Source organism: Ovis aries, chromosome 9, assembly GCF_016772045.2.
Source record: "Ovis aries strain OAR_USU_Benz2616 breed Rambouillet chromosome 9, ARS-UI_Ramb_v3.0, whole genome shotgun sequence".
Lineage (NCBI taxonomy): Eukaryota > Metazoa > Chordata > Mammalia > Artiodactyla > Bovidae > Ovis > Ovis aries.
Window position 1 is genome coordinate 34,849,176 of NC_056062.1, and position 16,205 is coordinate 34,865,380.

The window sequence follows — 16,205 nt, forward strand, 5'->3', positions numbered from 1 at the left end:
CAGGCAAACTGTTTTCACAGCACTTTAAAGTCCCAGCCTGGGAAAAGCCGCGACCAAGGTCACCTGTGCCATCTCCAACATCTGCCTCTTCCAGAGCCCAGCGCTGCCTGCTGGACGTGCATCCTCATCCCTACTCTTCCAGTAACATCCACAGAAGCTACAGCGGAGCCCGTTTTTCAGATGAGGAGCTGGAGTTTAGCACATTAAATGACATGTTGTAATGTGAGGCTGCTTAGCAGTATGTAGGGTATGTAAACCCAAGTCTGTCTGATTTAAACCTCAGAGTCTTCATCCCTAAATAGCACTGCTTCATGGAACATTATTTCAGCTCCTGGTGGCTGAAGACATGTTATTGTGTGGATGTGAGAATAAACAGTTTAAGAACATCACAGCGTGAGTCCTCAACCTATTTTCTCAAATATATTTTCATCACCATTAGCTATTTCATTTTCTAATAGCATTTAAATTCAAAGACTAAACAAATTAGCAGTATCCCTAAAGAGGTGATCCACAGAATTTAAAAAAAAAAAAAATCAGTCATTCTAAAAGTAGACTCTCTATTTACATGAATTCTGGTCCTAAGAAACAAAAACATAAGTTTTAATAGCCGTTGTATTACAGTCTATTATGAAAGCAACTTGGGCAAAATTCACAATAACAAAGATATCTTTCCCATAGGAATTCAAGCAATCAAACCTTTACAAACTAGCTATAAAATCTAAATATCATTAGCCAAATCCAGAGTTTCTTCAACTCCAGCTTATGTTCAGAACAGTCCAGTCCCTCCTTACCCATCACCTCTACCTTCTGTTATCCACAGAGCAGCAGTCTTAGGTACTTCATCCTTTTTCGCACACACAGTATGATGTGCCATGCACTGGGCCACTCAAAGCATTAGGATTGGCAGCAAATGCCCCTTTTCCTTTTTTTAGAGGAGTTTTAGGTTCACAAAACAATCGAGACAAAGACACAGAGATTTCCCAGATATACCTAGTCCCCACAAACATGGAGCCTCCCCCACCATGAACGCCCCACATCAGAGGGTATATTTGCTACCAAGCATGAACTGATACTGCAACATCTTAATCACCCAGAGTCTTAGCTTGCCTAGCTTACATTTGACCACCATCCAAAGTGAGCCCCCAGGTGTGCTAGGACTCTGAGTGGTTAAGATGTGTCAGCCTCGGCTCACGCTTGGTAACAAATGCTTGGACAAATGTATAATGACGCATGTCCATCATGATAATTTCACACAGTATTTTCAATGTCCTAATATTCCCCCGTGCTCTGCCTGTTCATCCTTTCCCTGAGTCTCCCAATTGATCTTTTCACTGTCTCCACAGTTCTGCTTTTTCTAGATGCCGTATATTGGAATCACACAGTATGTAGCCTTTTCAGATTGGCTTTTTTCAGTTGTTTAGTTGCTAAGTCATGTCCGACTCTTACAACCCCAGGAACTGTAGCCTGCCAGGCTCCTCTGTCTATGGGATTCTCCCACTCCAAGAATACTGGAGTGGGTTGCCATTTCTTTCTCCAGGGGATCTTCCCAACACAGGGATTGAACCTGGGTCTCCTGCATTGCAGGCGGACTCTTTACCACTGAGCCGCCTGGGAAGCCCTCTTTCACTTAAATCACATGCCTTTAGAGTTTCTCAATGCCTTTCCATGACTTGATAGCTCATTCCTTTTTAACACTCAATAACGGTCCACTGTCTGGACATATCACAGTCTGCTTATCCATTCACTCAAGGAAAGACATCTTGGTAGCTTCCAAAATGTCTGCTATAGACATCCATGTGCTGGGTTTTTGTGAGGATGTGAGTTTTCAAACCCTGTGGGTTAATACCAAGGCATACAACTGCTGGATCACAGAATATATAAGAATATGTTCAGTTTTGTAAGAAAATACCAACTGTCTTGCAAAGCAGCTGCACCATGTAGCATCCCCACCAGCAACACATGAGGATTCCTGCTGCTCCACCCCCTCACCAGCACTTGGTGCTGCCACTGTTCCAGATTTCAGCCAATCTAATAGGTGTGTGGTGTTATTTAGCTTTTGTTTTAATCGGCATTCCCCTGATGACATTAGATGTGGAGCATCTTTTCTTAATCTTACCATCAGTATATCTTCTTTGGTGAAATAAAGAAAGTGAAAGTGAAGTTGCTCAGTCGTGCCCGACTCTTTGCAACCCCATGGACAGTAGCCTGCACCAAGCTCCTCTGTCCACAGGATTCTCAAGGCAAGAGTACTGGAGTGGGTTGCCACTTCTTCTCCAGGGAATCTTCCCAACCCAGGGACCACACCCAGGTCTCTCACATTGTAGACAGACGCTTTACCTTCTGAGCCTCCAGTCTTTGGCTCATTTTGTACTCAAGTTGTTTTCTTATTGTTGAGTTTCTGGAGTTCTTTGCAGGGAATTTCCAGTGGTTCAGTGTTTAGGACTTTGCACTTTCACTGTCAGGGGCCCAAATTCAATCCCTGGTTGAGGAACTAAGATCCCACAAGCTGCATGGCACGGACAAACAAATAAAAAATAGAAGTTCTTTGTGTATTTCCGATAACAGTCCTTTATCAAATACACCTTTTGCAAACATTCTGTCCCAGTCTGTGGTTTATTCTCTTGACACTGTCACTCACAGAGCAGAACTTTTTAATTTTAATGAAGTCCAACTTCTCAATTATTTCTTTCATGAATCAGGCCTTTGGTGGTGTATCTAAAAAGACATCACCATGTCCAAGGTCACCTGGATTGTCTACATTATCTTCTAGGAGTTTTTGTGTTCGGTCCACGATCCACTTTGAGTTAGCTTTCGTAAAGGTTGTAAGGTCTGTGTCCAGGTCCTTTTTTTTTTTTTTTTTTTTTTTTTGGTCATGTGGATGTGCAGTTGTTCCAGCTCGATCTGTTGAAAAGACTACTTTTATTTCACTGCATTATCTTCACTCCTCTGGCAGAGATCAGCTGATTATATTTAAGGGGCCCTATTTCTGGGCTTTCTATTCTGTTCCATTGATCTGTTTGTCTACTCTTTCACCGATACCATACTATCTTTATTACTGCAGTCTTATACTAAGTCTTCAAGTCCTATGTCCCTTGCTGGTACATAGGAAAGTGATTGACTTTTGTGTATTAACCTTATTTCCTGCAGCTTTGCTATAATTGCTTATTAGTACCAGGAAGACTCTTTTTTTGTCAGGCCTCTAGGATTTTCTACATGGATGATCATGTCATCTAGGAGCAAAGACTGTTTCATGTCTTCCTTTTCAATCTGGATACCATTTATTTTTTCTTGTCTTAATGCTTTGGCTAGAACTTCCAGTACAAAGAAGTTGTGAGAGGAGACCTCTATGTTTTGTACCGGATCTTTGTGGGAAAGATTCCAGTTTTTCAGCAATAAGTATGATGTTAGCTGAAGGGTTTTTAAAAAATTGATATTATTTATCATATTGAGAAAGAACTCTATTCTTACTTTGCTGAAAGTTTTTATCATGAACAGATGTTTTATTTTGTCAGATGCTTTTTCTGCATCTATAGTTATAATTCAAGAGTTGGTGCAAAGTCCAGGAGTTGGTGATGGACAGGGAAGCCTGGCACGCTGGCAGTCCATGGGATCGCAAAGAGTCAGACACAACTGAGCGACTGAACTGAACTGATGGGTTAAAATCATGTGATTTTTCTTCTTCTTTTTGTTGATGTGATGGATTATATTAACTGATTCTCAAATGCCTAACCAGCCTTGCATATCTGGAATAAATTTCACTTGGTTTTGGTGTATGATTCTTTTTATATGTTGTTGGATTCAGTGTGTTAATATTTCGTTGAGGATTTTTGTATCTATGTTCATAAAAGAACATGGTTTTCTCATAATGTCTTTGTCTGGTTTTGGTATTAGGCAATGCTGGCCTCACAAAATGAGTTAGGAAGTATTCCCTCTGCTTCTAACCTCTTAAAAAGATTGCAAAGAATTGATCTAACATTTCTTCCTTAAATGTTTGGTAGAATTCAACGGTGAACCCAAGTAGGCCTGGTGTTTTCTGTAGACAGCTGTGTCCAGTCTACTAATAAGCCTATCAAAGGCATTCTTCACTTCTGCTACAGGATTTTTGACCTCTAATATTTCTTTTTGGTCCATTCTTAGGATTTCTCTCTGTTTAACTTGTTCATCTGTTCTTGCATGCTGTCAACTTCATCCATTAAGGTCCTAAGTATGTTAATCATGGTTGTTTAAAGTTTACAGCCTGATCTCCCAACATTCTTGCCATGGCTTGTTCTGATGCTTCAGTTCAGTTCAGTTCAGTCGCTCAGTCATGTGCGTGCATGAATCGCAGCACGCCAGGCCTCCCTGTCCATCACCAACTCCCGGAGTTCACTCAGACTCATGTTCATCGAGTCAGTGATGCCATCCAGCCATCTCATCCTCTGTCGTCCTCTTTACCTCCTGCCCCCAATCCCTCCCAGCATTGGAGTCTTTTCCAATGAGTCAACTCTTTGCATGAGGTAGCCAAAGTACTGGAGTTTCAGCTGCAGCATCATTCCCTCCAAAGAAATCCCAGGGCTGATCTCCTTGCAGTCCAAGGGACTCTCAAGAGTCTTCTCCAACACCACAGTTTGAAAGCATCAATTCTTCGGTGCTCAGCTTTCTTCACAGTCAAACTCTCACATCCATACATGATCACTGGAAAAACCATAGCCTTGACTAGACGGACCTTTGTTGGCAAAGTAATGTCTCTACTTTTCAATATGCTATCTAGGTTTGTCATAACTTTCCTTCCTCCCCCAACATTCTCGCCATGGCTTGTTCTGACGCTTACTTTTTTTTTTCCTTTTTGGTATGCTTTGCAGTATTTTCTTATTAGTTGGATTTGGTGTGCTGGGTAAAAGAAACTGTTATAAATAAATCTTAAGTAACATGGTGGTGAGGCAGGGTGAAAGGAAGCTTTCTGGAGTCCTATGATCTGGTCTCAGTCTTCACTGAACCTGGACCCTGAGACTGTGACCTTCACAAGTGTCCCTTGGGGTTTTTCTACCCTTCTGGGTAGGAAAGGATGGTCAGAGTCTGCTGGAACTGGTCATTTCTCTTCCCCAGGTCAGTCAGACTCTGATGACACCCTGGCAGGCTGGGTTAATGAATCTCCACTGAGTACAGGCCTGGTTAAGAACAAGAGCTCTGGGCTGTTTCAGAATGGTTCCTCTCCCCTTTCTGACAAAAGGCCGTGGGAGTTCTCCTTAACTATTTACTGTGAGACACTGGTCTGGCTTCTGGAGAGAATTCTCACTGTATTGGCCCACTCCCCAACCCCCTGTCTAGATCCCCTAGCCTTGTGCATACTGCACCTCCTGTGATTCACCAGCCATAGTCCAGCCTCCTCCAGGTGCTGGTCCCTCACTGTCCCCTGGTCTGAGTCCTGCTCCCCTGAGCAGCAACTCTGCATTCACATGCCTCTTCAGTCTCGGCTGCAAAGTGTATACTGTTCTCTCCTGTGGGTTCAACTAGGGTTGCTTGATTTTTCAGTCTGTTCAGCTGTTTACTTGTTCAGATGGAGTGGAGACTTCAAGCTCCATACCTGTAGAACCAGAACCAGAATTCCCTCCTTTTCACTTTAAATGCTGGTTTTGGATCAAGCAGTTATAACCAAAAGCAATTAGTACAATGCAAACACACCTGAAATGACCACAGCACATACAAATCTAGTTATGCAACACGTCATACGCCGCTACAAGCACTCTTATTAAGGGGACAGAATGGGAGCAAAGTCCATACTCAGGGCTTATTGTAGACTCCTTTTACTTGAATTATATTTAGAATGTAATAAATAGTCTTACCTGAGAATTCCTCCACTAAAAATGTCATAAGAAGAATGTGGAAAATTCCAGGCAGCCCAAGACAGACCACAATTTTCTAAATTAATTTTGGAACATGTTAAATTCGGAAATGTCATATGTTATGGGGAACACATGTACACCAATGGTTGATTCATGTCAATGTATGGTGAAACCACTACAATATTATAAAGTAATTAGCCTCCAATTAAAATGAATAAATTCATTTTTTAAAAATAAAATAAAATCACATGGACTGTTATAGTAACATGATTGTTAAGGCTAAGAAATTAAAACTTACTAAGGGGTTTTTCCCTTCAATTCTGTTCATAAGTAACTCTTTTAATCACTTCATTTATGGCTATGTACTTACAGAATAACTAGAATACCCCAGTCAGATGTAAAGATTGAAGAATAAAAGCAGCATCACCCACACCCTTGGCTTTGTGAGGTCTCTCTGTTATATTATTTACCTACACATAAAAGAACTAGAGAGTCTAACACTCTTAACGTATTATTCTGCTTGAAAATAGGTTGAAAAAGAATCTAGAAACAAAGAGAAAGTTCTACACAAGATCCTCTACCTACAAAATTCAGTGTTTCTTTCCTGAAGTCCTGAGCTGTCCATATGCACATATGGCTGCTTCTGAATTAGAGGCTGATTACATTTAAAATCATTCTGTAGGAGAGAAACGATGACATTGTATGACGTTAGATTATTAACACAGAAGCTGAGGGTCTATACAAAAGTTCTCTAGACTAAGTGGTCATTGTTTATATCTATTTTGCCAAATTCATGAATATAAAAATCCAGTCTTGTTCAAAAGAACGAGGGATATACCAGGAAATGCATGTAGGGACGGGAAGGCCAGAGCCTGCACATCCACTCAGCAGGGCCATGGCTGGGACTGGACCATTCAAAGCTCCCTGAACTACAGAGACCTCGGTGTGTGCCTACTGCCCCCTCCCTCCATTCTGCCCCTGACACCCCACCCACTTGAGTTGGGGCTACATGTAACCCATTATTTCATACACACAGGTGTCCAGTGGAGGGGGAAATGCTGGCTACTCTATGTCCTGCAAGTCACAGAAATAATCCAGAAATCAGTCATAAACTCCTGACAAAGAAGTGAGCAATATTTTCACATGATACTGTAAAACTCTATACTCCATTTTCCATAAACCAGGGGTAAATCCATCTTTGCATCAACAAGAAAAGTGAACTGGATGCCTCAGAGCAGAATCCGAATTGAGAACCAGAGATAATCCAGGTCCATGATTTCCTAAGTTTCTAGTTTATACTCACAATGTAATTTTAGACTAAAAACCAAAAGACCATTCTCCGCAGTAAAAACGAAATTCTAACTTTACTAAATCCACAATTATGATTTAGTCTAATCAACAGAAATCTTGGGAATAATGAAACACCAAAAACCTAAAAATGATTTATGGTAGAAAAGTCAAACAGTAAACCTGGAAAGTGCTGGAAATCTGGAAACCGGGCCTCAGAGCAAAGCAGTAACAGAGAAAACATGCTCGATCCTGTCAGGAAACGCTGCTGCTGCCGCCATTCAGACAGACTCGTATTTTACCCATAGCTGTATTTTAATTATTTTCAATATTTCTGTTACTGTGTTATACTAAAATACACCACTTCTAAAATTTTGTTTTCATTAAACCAAGACAAACTAAATGCTCAGAGGAAACCAAATCAATTATATTTTCAGGTTTTATTTGGTGTGAAACATCTTCTAAACACCAGTACCATGGTTTAGTTAAAAAGCCTCTATTTTCGGAAAGTAGAGCAGTAGGCTTTACCAGCTTGGTTACCTGCATAAAAATACTGATTCAAAATCCTTTTACATTTGGAAATAATGCTGCCAAAGGTTTTCCTTCCAAATGACATTCTATTTGGTCTCACACCAATTTGATGTTGAATAACTTGCTATTACTGGAGCAGTTTACATCCTCTGGCACAAAGTGCCATAGAAATGTGTCTGTCACAACAAACGCTACAGTCTAATCAACTGTGTAATCCACAGTTAGAATTCTTTCTAACTGGATTCTAATCTTCATATGAAAACTCTTTTACTAAAGAAAGTACAGGAAATGCTGAGGCTAAGCTTCTCCACTAAAAAGGATCTATCATAATTAAAACACTAAAGCTAAAATATTTTAGCACGTAACTAGAGAAAAGGGAGAGAAAGGATGGATATTCTCTAATTGGCTAGTTAATAATAAAGAGCAAATACACCAGTCACTGGCCCTAAAAAAATTTACTTTTCCTTTTGTAATCCTACATCAAAAAATTTACTGTGAAACTAAATCAAATTCCTAAATTCAAGGCAAAGTTTTCAAATTTTAAATGTTTCATCTTTAATGCATGATCATTTGAACAATAAAATTCTCGACCAAAAAATTTTCTCCACTGCCAAAGGGAACATTCTAGTTATCCTATGCCATACTCAGCTTTTTTTCACATCATAAATGCACATTTAAAAAATGAAAACGCTGAACAATAAACTTTTCAAGAGAAATAACTATTCAAATGAAATTTTTATTAACAAGACAAGAATTATACTTCAGCAACCCTACTGAACCTGACAGAGGATGGGACGGTTGGATGGCATCACCAACTCAACAGACATCGACTGAACAACAAAGTACTTCGCATATGCATTTTTTGAGAACATTAATGCAGCTGTTTCCTAAACTATCACATCACTGCTCTGAATGGCTAAAATCTACTTCTAGGTATTAATCTAAATCACTGCTTCTAAAAACCAGCACTCATGAAAGCATTTCCATAAGAACATGTGGATGGGGACGAGGGGGCCAGGGGACACCTACCAGTTGTGCACCATGAGCTTCTGTACAGCCAGGAGGGCATTGTAGCGCACCTGCTGGTCCTCGTGGTGCATGTGGTTCATCACCAGCTGCTTCCCACCCAGCTGTTCGATGACCCTGCAGGACAGAAGCCGCACAGTGAACGTGCGGCAGTTGACTTTCCAATGCCTGCTGTTAGTCACAGAGAGCCCCAGCCCCAGCCACCCAGGAGTTTCACAAAGAGAAGTTACCATACTGGTAAGTTAACAACACACACCTTTTTAAAATATCATATCTCCCAAATCACAGATTTGAAGCATTCCTACATTTTCTCTTGAACTCCTAATGATAAATCCAATTGTTATCCTCATTTCCTCATCTGGGCAAATATGGTCAATCTGGACTGCTAGGGTAATCTAGATTATAGTGTTCCAGGCAGTTGAATATTAAGTTCTTTATTACCAGCATTTGTAGCTTGCTTAAAAATTAGGATATTGCATACCACCTAACAGCTGAAGTAATATCAGATCAATAATAAGCCCAGTGGCTGCCATTCTGGGAGCCAGATACAGGCTCAGAAGCAGGCGGCAGTGAACACGAGGTTAAAAAACACCTCATAGGAGCCATGTTAATTTCCTGAGAAAGACTCGATTTATTATGATATCTGCCCTTTCCTGCAATGATGGAGTATGCCATTATGACCTTCTGGGCAGTAAAAGAGATGAGAGATTCCTCTTGACAAAAGGACCAAGAGGACTGACAATCACACCGCTGTTGCTGCCCCCCTGCAACACCCTGAAAAATCCAGTTACTACAGACACAAAAGCAAAGTGTAAATAGTTATTGCATCACAAATGGAAGAAAGGTCCCTGTTTGTCTGCCAGGGCAGGGCCCTGCAAAGAGCCAGTAGGTGTCTAAAGTCCAGGCAAGCAGTGTGGGTGCCTGGTGGCCAACACCACCACACAGTCAGTGGCTGGGATGCCTTAGTGCAGCGAGGCTGCTGGTGGTGCAAGACAACCTAGAGAGGAGCACACAGGTTGGGATGACAGAGAGACTTCACCTGGAGACCTTCCTGTATGTTACTTTTAGAACATGTTTTTTTTTTAATGTACTGTATTGAGAAAAAAGAAACGTGTAGTATAATTATATCCAGTTTTTATGAGTGCTTGTCCCATGCCAGGTACTATGGATTAGAACACCACCTTACCTAACACATCAGCTCAGTCCTTTATCAACTACGTTATAGTAGCTCAATCGTTGAATCTAGCAAATTCTTTCCTGCCAGAGGACAAGGAACCCCCATTTGTGGTGCTGATGTGGGAACTGAAGGATAGGAAGCTGATGTGATTATTTTACCCCAAAAAGAACTTCTTCCATCACATTCATTCATCCTACTCAGTTCAATAACAATTCAATATTATAACAAATAACAGTAGTAATCAAAAAATCACCAGTACTCATGAAATGGCTTTTAAATTACATCATACAAACCAAAGAAAATCCTGAACGTGAATTTTCTAGAGAGCTCTCTACTGGCTAAGGCACAGTTGTGTTCCACACATGTGCTTCTATTCTTATACCACTCATTTTTAATTAGGCTTATCATTTACCATGATTCCCAGCATTATGGTCACCTTGATTCCACTTACTCCATCAGCTCCCAGCTGAATGACTCTACTTTACAGAAGTGTGTGAGTTAGGACCCTTGCTGACCATCCCTGAGGTAACCAGGTTCCTCCCTTACCGTTTGCCTCGTGGGTAATGGCGCACATACTCCCCAACGTCATGGGCCGCAACAGCTAAGACTTGGGGATCATCAGACACCTCCAGAAGTTTGGTCAAAATTCTGAAATAAATTTAATTCAAAGAGAGACTGACTTCTGATTCTTTTCTAGAGCACAAGAGAACACAGGTATAATGCTGATACTTTCTCAAAAATGTACATTTACAAATATAACCGTATTTTCTACAAGTTCACTACTACACACAGTACACTGCACATCATTTATTGTACATAAGTTAGCAGCCTTCAGACCTTTTAAACACACATAACAGGTCACTTTCAGATTCATAATGTCCACTGCCCGTGAGTCCCACAGTATCAGGGGTAGAGTGGGAGGGAAAGCTGCAGGGGGCACACGGGGAGATTTCAGGGCAGTGAAACACTTCCACGTGACACAGAACATGTTTAGAATACTTACAGAATTCCTACAAAATGGGGAAACAAACAAACAACAACAAAACCTGACCAGGCATTTCTCCCGGGAAAAAAGATAACCCAAATGGCCAATAAGCATATGAAAAGGTATTCAACCACATTAGTAAGCAAGAAAATATATGTTAAAACCATGGACTATCTAAAAACTTAAAGAAAGACAAAAATATGTCCATGAGTATGTGGAATGACGGAGTTTATTTAGCATGTAAACTGGAATTAACTGAATGTGAAACTTACTTCAAGAGCTCATAATTCTTTTCATTTAACCTCGCAGCATTCTCTCTCCAAAATTTCTCAGATTTGTGCACAGGACTCCACTCCAACCTTCCAGACTTAAGTTCTGAACTGTATTCATCAAATGAGCTATAAAAATTTTGAAAAAATTCGAAGTTTATAAGAATCTCTGAGAGATACTCCAAATTGTAAAAAACGTAGCACATCTTCACTAATGATTTAACTATAGAGACTGAGCATCCTCTATATATTATCCCTAAACAAAGTTTAAACAGCTTAAATCATCTTCCAGTAAGCCACAGGAAACTGATTCAGAGCACTGAGGTCCAACGTTTCTGTCAAATTTGAATGCTCGTCATGAGATGTTAAAAGGAGCACTTGTTTCCAAAATCTTTACTCTAATATACACATGAATATATGTCACTGAAATATCTGATAACTTAGCATTGCTTCTACCACGCCACTTAAAATACTGTATTTAACAGACCACTCAATATGGTAGGATACATTTATGTAAACAGTGTATTACTTTAACATAAAATAAAGTAGTATATTCTATTATACTTTAAATGTCAAACTATGAAATGGCACTACAAAAATAAGAACACATACCTCAGGACAATATTTTTAACCGTGATTACCAACAATGTAGGGATAATCCACTAACTGAATTAGCCCGCTATAGATTAATAATAGAAACAAAACCTCTGTACATGGAACAAATTGAAATGCATTTTAATTCAAAAATTATTCACTATGCCTATGTGCTAAGTTGCTTCAGTTGTGCCTGACTCTTTGAGGCCCTCTGGACTACAGCCCACCAGGCTCCTGTCCATGGGATTGTTGTTTTCACTTTGGCCCCGTCTCTTCATTCTTTCTGGAGTTATTTCTCCACTGATCTCCAGTAACATACTGGGCACCTATCGACCTGGGGAGTTCATCTTTCAGTGTCCTATCTTTTTGCCTTTCCATACTGTTCATAGGGTTCTCAAGACAAGAATACTGAAGTGGTGTGCCATTCCCTTCTCCAGTGGACCACATTTTGTCAGAACTTTTCACCATGACCCACCCGTCTTGGGTGGCCCTACACGGCATGGCTCATAGTTTCACTGAGTTAGACGAGGCTATGTGGTCCATGTGATTAGATGGGTTAGTTTTCTGTGACTGTGGCTTTCAGTCAGAAGAATCAGTAAGTAGTAAAAATTGGCTAGCATGGATTAAATAATTTAGAAAGCTATTATTAACCTTATGTATTTTTTAAAAGGATCTCAAATCATTATTACCGAAGAACTAATGATAATTTTTAAAAATAAACATAATAAAATGGAATTTATATAAACTGCAAGCCCATGGCTGGCCTATTATACTACAAAGAGAAAAGTCATTTGGCTTTTTTTTATAAAACTCTGTATAAACCACTGATGCAGGTGACAGCTCCCACCTCAACATAGGCATTTGGGCCTTCAGACTATGGACTGCACTGAGTTATTTGGTAAATATATTCCCAGAGCACACATTACACTGAAGGCATGTGCTGGACACCTCACGTTAAATCCTACAAGATTAGAACATTTATCACTATTTTATCAAAAGGAAAACTGAGACTTCAAAATGTCAAGAAACTTGTTCAAGGCCACACGTGGACAAAGTAGCCTAATAATTCAAACCCCAAACCCCAACTCTTCTTAGTATATAACTCTCTTTCCAGAATGTGTCAGTACTTGAAAAACAAAGAATGCATGGATTAATGGCGAAAACTGTCAAACTATTATTACACAAAAAAGAACGAAGACCAGAAGAATATGTGGAACCCATCTGCATTTGTGTGTTGGGGGTGGGGGCTAGAAGGTGTTTAGAAATCAGAGCGTAGGTGGATGAGGTGGGAAAGATGGGGAAGTGACCTGGAGTCCCTTCTGGACTGTAATAAGGGAGGGATTTTTCTTTCTACTGCATGTACATCACTTGCATAATTTTTTAATATAAACAATAAAGCAACAGAAACTTTAAAAAAAAGCACGAAAAAAATATTCTTTCCCTATATGAGCAAACCTCCTCCATAAATGAAATGACTGCTGCTTAAAAGAGGATTCTAAACCGGCAGATTCTCTGAGGGTGGCATCCACAACCTGAGGGAGAACAGTGGCTGGGATTTCAAACAACAGAGATTGGTGGGTTCTCCCCCAGAAGAGGAGAGAGCACACACAGCTCTGACCAACAGTCCCCACGGTGATAAGCCAGTGTTTCCACGTCCCTCAGTTTTCAACAAAAGACACCATGTTTTAGCGTGATCTTCTGAGTTCGCAGTTAGTAACAAATTGAGACTTCCTTAAAATACGAGGCCAGGCAACGGCCCAGGATACCCAGCCCATGAGAATCAAAGAGGACAGCACACCTGAGATCCTGGACACTCTCACCGAGTTTCTCCAAGAGGAACTTTATATCCTCACTGATGTCTTCGTCGTCGTACTTCTGCTGCTCCAAGTTCTCCAGCTGTTTCAGGACTTTGCACTGAATCATGGCCAGGGCATACTCTTGGCGAGTTTCTCGTTCAGTTGACTTCTCTAAGAAGTTCTGGGTTAGACGGAGACACAATGAGAAATGATGTAACCTGTTATGTGATGTTGTCTGCACCTGCCTTCCCACCCTCTCTCCTCCACTTGTTCTGAGGGTACCCATCACCTTAAGTGGATGCCTGCGTCACAAACTCTGACTTCTTGCCTGAGCACCTGTCCCACCTCAGGAGCATTCTTCTGATTCCTTCTCTACTGGCTCACTAAACATTTTAAATTATTCCCCCAGACAAGCCTCCAAACCCTGCACACGTTAACAACAGGGCCATCCCCATCTTTGGTCACAGCCCTGCTCCTGGGGGCACCACTATGAATGCTCTGTTCATCAGCCACACAAAGCCCGTAGGATGCTAAGAAAGACTGCTTTCTCAGTATCCCCTAGTTCTTAATCGGTGACCTTTCTCTCCCCCACATCAACCTATCAGTGCACACAGGACAGCAATATTGCTTCAACAATTATCAGAAGCAATTTTCTGTTTTTAGGAGTACTTACGAAAGCAGCAAAATAATCTAAGTATTTCTAAAGACAAACTGTTCACTGAATTAACCAATGTTTCTAAGCAAGAATCATGCCCATGCTCAGGTCTGGAATAAGGACAAACAAGCTCTTAAGAAAGCCACTTCAACAAAGTTGGCAAGGAAGGGCTGTCTAATCCCCTCCCCCATGCTCCCACACACAATTCTAAATCAACTGTACCAAAATTTTAATCTTCTTTATTTCTGCAAGGATGTTACATTTCTAACAATTATGCTAAATAAATGCAGAGAGGCTTTGGCTTAGCCTATGAAAATCAGTAAGATTCATCCCTACCAGAATTCTAATGATGTTTTTCACAGAAACAGAAAAACAATCCTGAAATCTGGTTGGAAACACAAAAGCCTCCAAATGTCCACAGCAATCTTGAGAAAGAAGAACAAAGCTGGAAAGGTCACACTTCCTGATTTCAAACTAAATTACAAGGCTATAGTGATCAAAACAGGATGGCACTAGCATAAAACAGATACACAGACCAATGAAACAGAACAGAGGGCCTCTCTGAAGGGGTTATGACTGTGAACTATCTGTAGAGAATATGCAAGGCTGTGCCTGTCTGTGTCTGTGTGTGTGCATACGTATGTGGGTGTGAATTAAACATCATAGTTAACACAGCTAATATAAATCCAAATTCAACTGGGTGGTATTTCTTCCCAAGCTTTCATGCAGTCATAAAATATAATTTATCTTATTATCTGACATATTAGGTAGGGTCTGGACTAAGGAGAGCCAAAAAAGAGAAAGAAATTCACAACAGATGAAGAACTCTAGACAACAAATACAGCCCTGAGTGTCTTTCTCAGTCACAAGCCTCAGAACATTCTAATTTATTTTAGGAACAAAAGACTGACATATCAAGTTATCCGATGGAATAACATTTATGGAGACCTGGAGTTCAGCACCTGCTATGAATAAGTGAGACTGACATTTTCAAAAATAAAATTTCACCCAGCCAAATGAAGGAAAAAAAAAAACAAAACAGCTGCTATATTTCTTCAGCTCACAGCAGCTCAGCAAGCTTCCTAAAGTCTTCAGCATAAAAATTGTCTTCCTCAGGATGTGTGGAGAAATGTATAATTAGATGATCCTCAAACAACCTCATCAGTGAAATCTTTATTAAAGGTTACAGGAATTTGAGAATGATAAAAACAAAAAAAAAAGAACATGTCACTGTCATTTTTTTCACCTATTTGATGGTCTAAATCAAATGGCTTTACTATGTCCTTATTAATGGCTCAATTTTAACTCAGTTACGTACATCAAAGTTTTGGATGTCTAAGGATGTTTTTTTGATATTCAGTCTTTAGTCTAACCATACAATGACTATATTGTTCCACTTTAGTAAGGGGAGTCTAAAAAACTAATATACTTGTCAATAGATCGGGTCTATTTTAAATACTCTGAAATTCAAATTGGACAACAGAAGCCCAATAATTAACATAAAGTTCCATGCATTGTGTGTGGGTAAAAAAAAATGAATCTGCAAATAAAATTTAAATAAGACTGTTAAATCTTGCTAAATATTAGTAAAACATTTGTGCTGCCTCTTCTAAATCTAATAGAATAGCTCTTGACCTCTGCCTAGGTGCCACATTAACCTAGAATACAATTCATAGAGGTGGGGGTTAAAGAGGCAGATGGTTATTATTTTGTGCTTTTATTGACAGAAAGGGAGGAAGAGAATTATTTACTATTGCCAGGCCCTTTGTCTGTTACTTCATTGAATCCTTACCCAATGCTGAAATGAGTTAAGTTTCACTCAACACTTTCTATAGACGGAGGAATCAGCTCTGAGAGCTCATACCACCCTCCCATCCAGCCATGCCGGGACTCACTCCAGGTCTGTCCACTCCAGAGCCAACACTCTTGCTAACACACCACGTCGAAAGGAAAACTAGAAAAGAGCTACATTAGCCTACTTCTAAGACGTCCATAAAAAGCTGATCAACAATCTGGAGTGCTCCCAAATCAGGGCCAAAGAAAACAAAGAATCTCAGTCTGGC

At 40.2% G+C, this 16,205-nt stretch overlaps 1 protein-coding gene across 4 annotated transcripts in view; it reads right to left on the reverse strand.

Moving 5' to 3' along the window:
- The window catches only part of ATP6V1H (ATPase H+ transporting V1 subunit H), a 71,463-nt gene that overhangs the window by 5,811 nt on the left and 49,447 nt on the right, over positions 1 to 16,205 (reverse strand). For all 4 annotated transcript variants that reach the window (XM_042254207.2, XM_004011677.6, XM_004011678.6 and 1 more), the window contains 4 exons: positions 13,490 to 13,668; positions 11,101 to 11,226; positions 10,390 to 10,491; positions 8,670 to 8,783 (listed from right to left, as the gene is read on the reverse strand). In XM_042254207.2, coding sequence (XP_042110141.1) covers positions 8,670 to 8,783; positions 10,390 to 10,491; positions 11,101 to 11,226; positions 13,490 to 13,668 — 521 coding nt within the window. The remainder of the gene's footprint in view (positions 1 to 8,669; positions 8,784 to 10,389; positions 10,492 to 11,100; positions 11,227 to 13,489; positions 13,669 to 16,205) is intronic.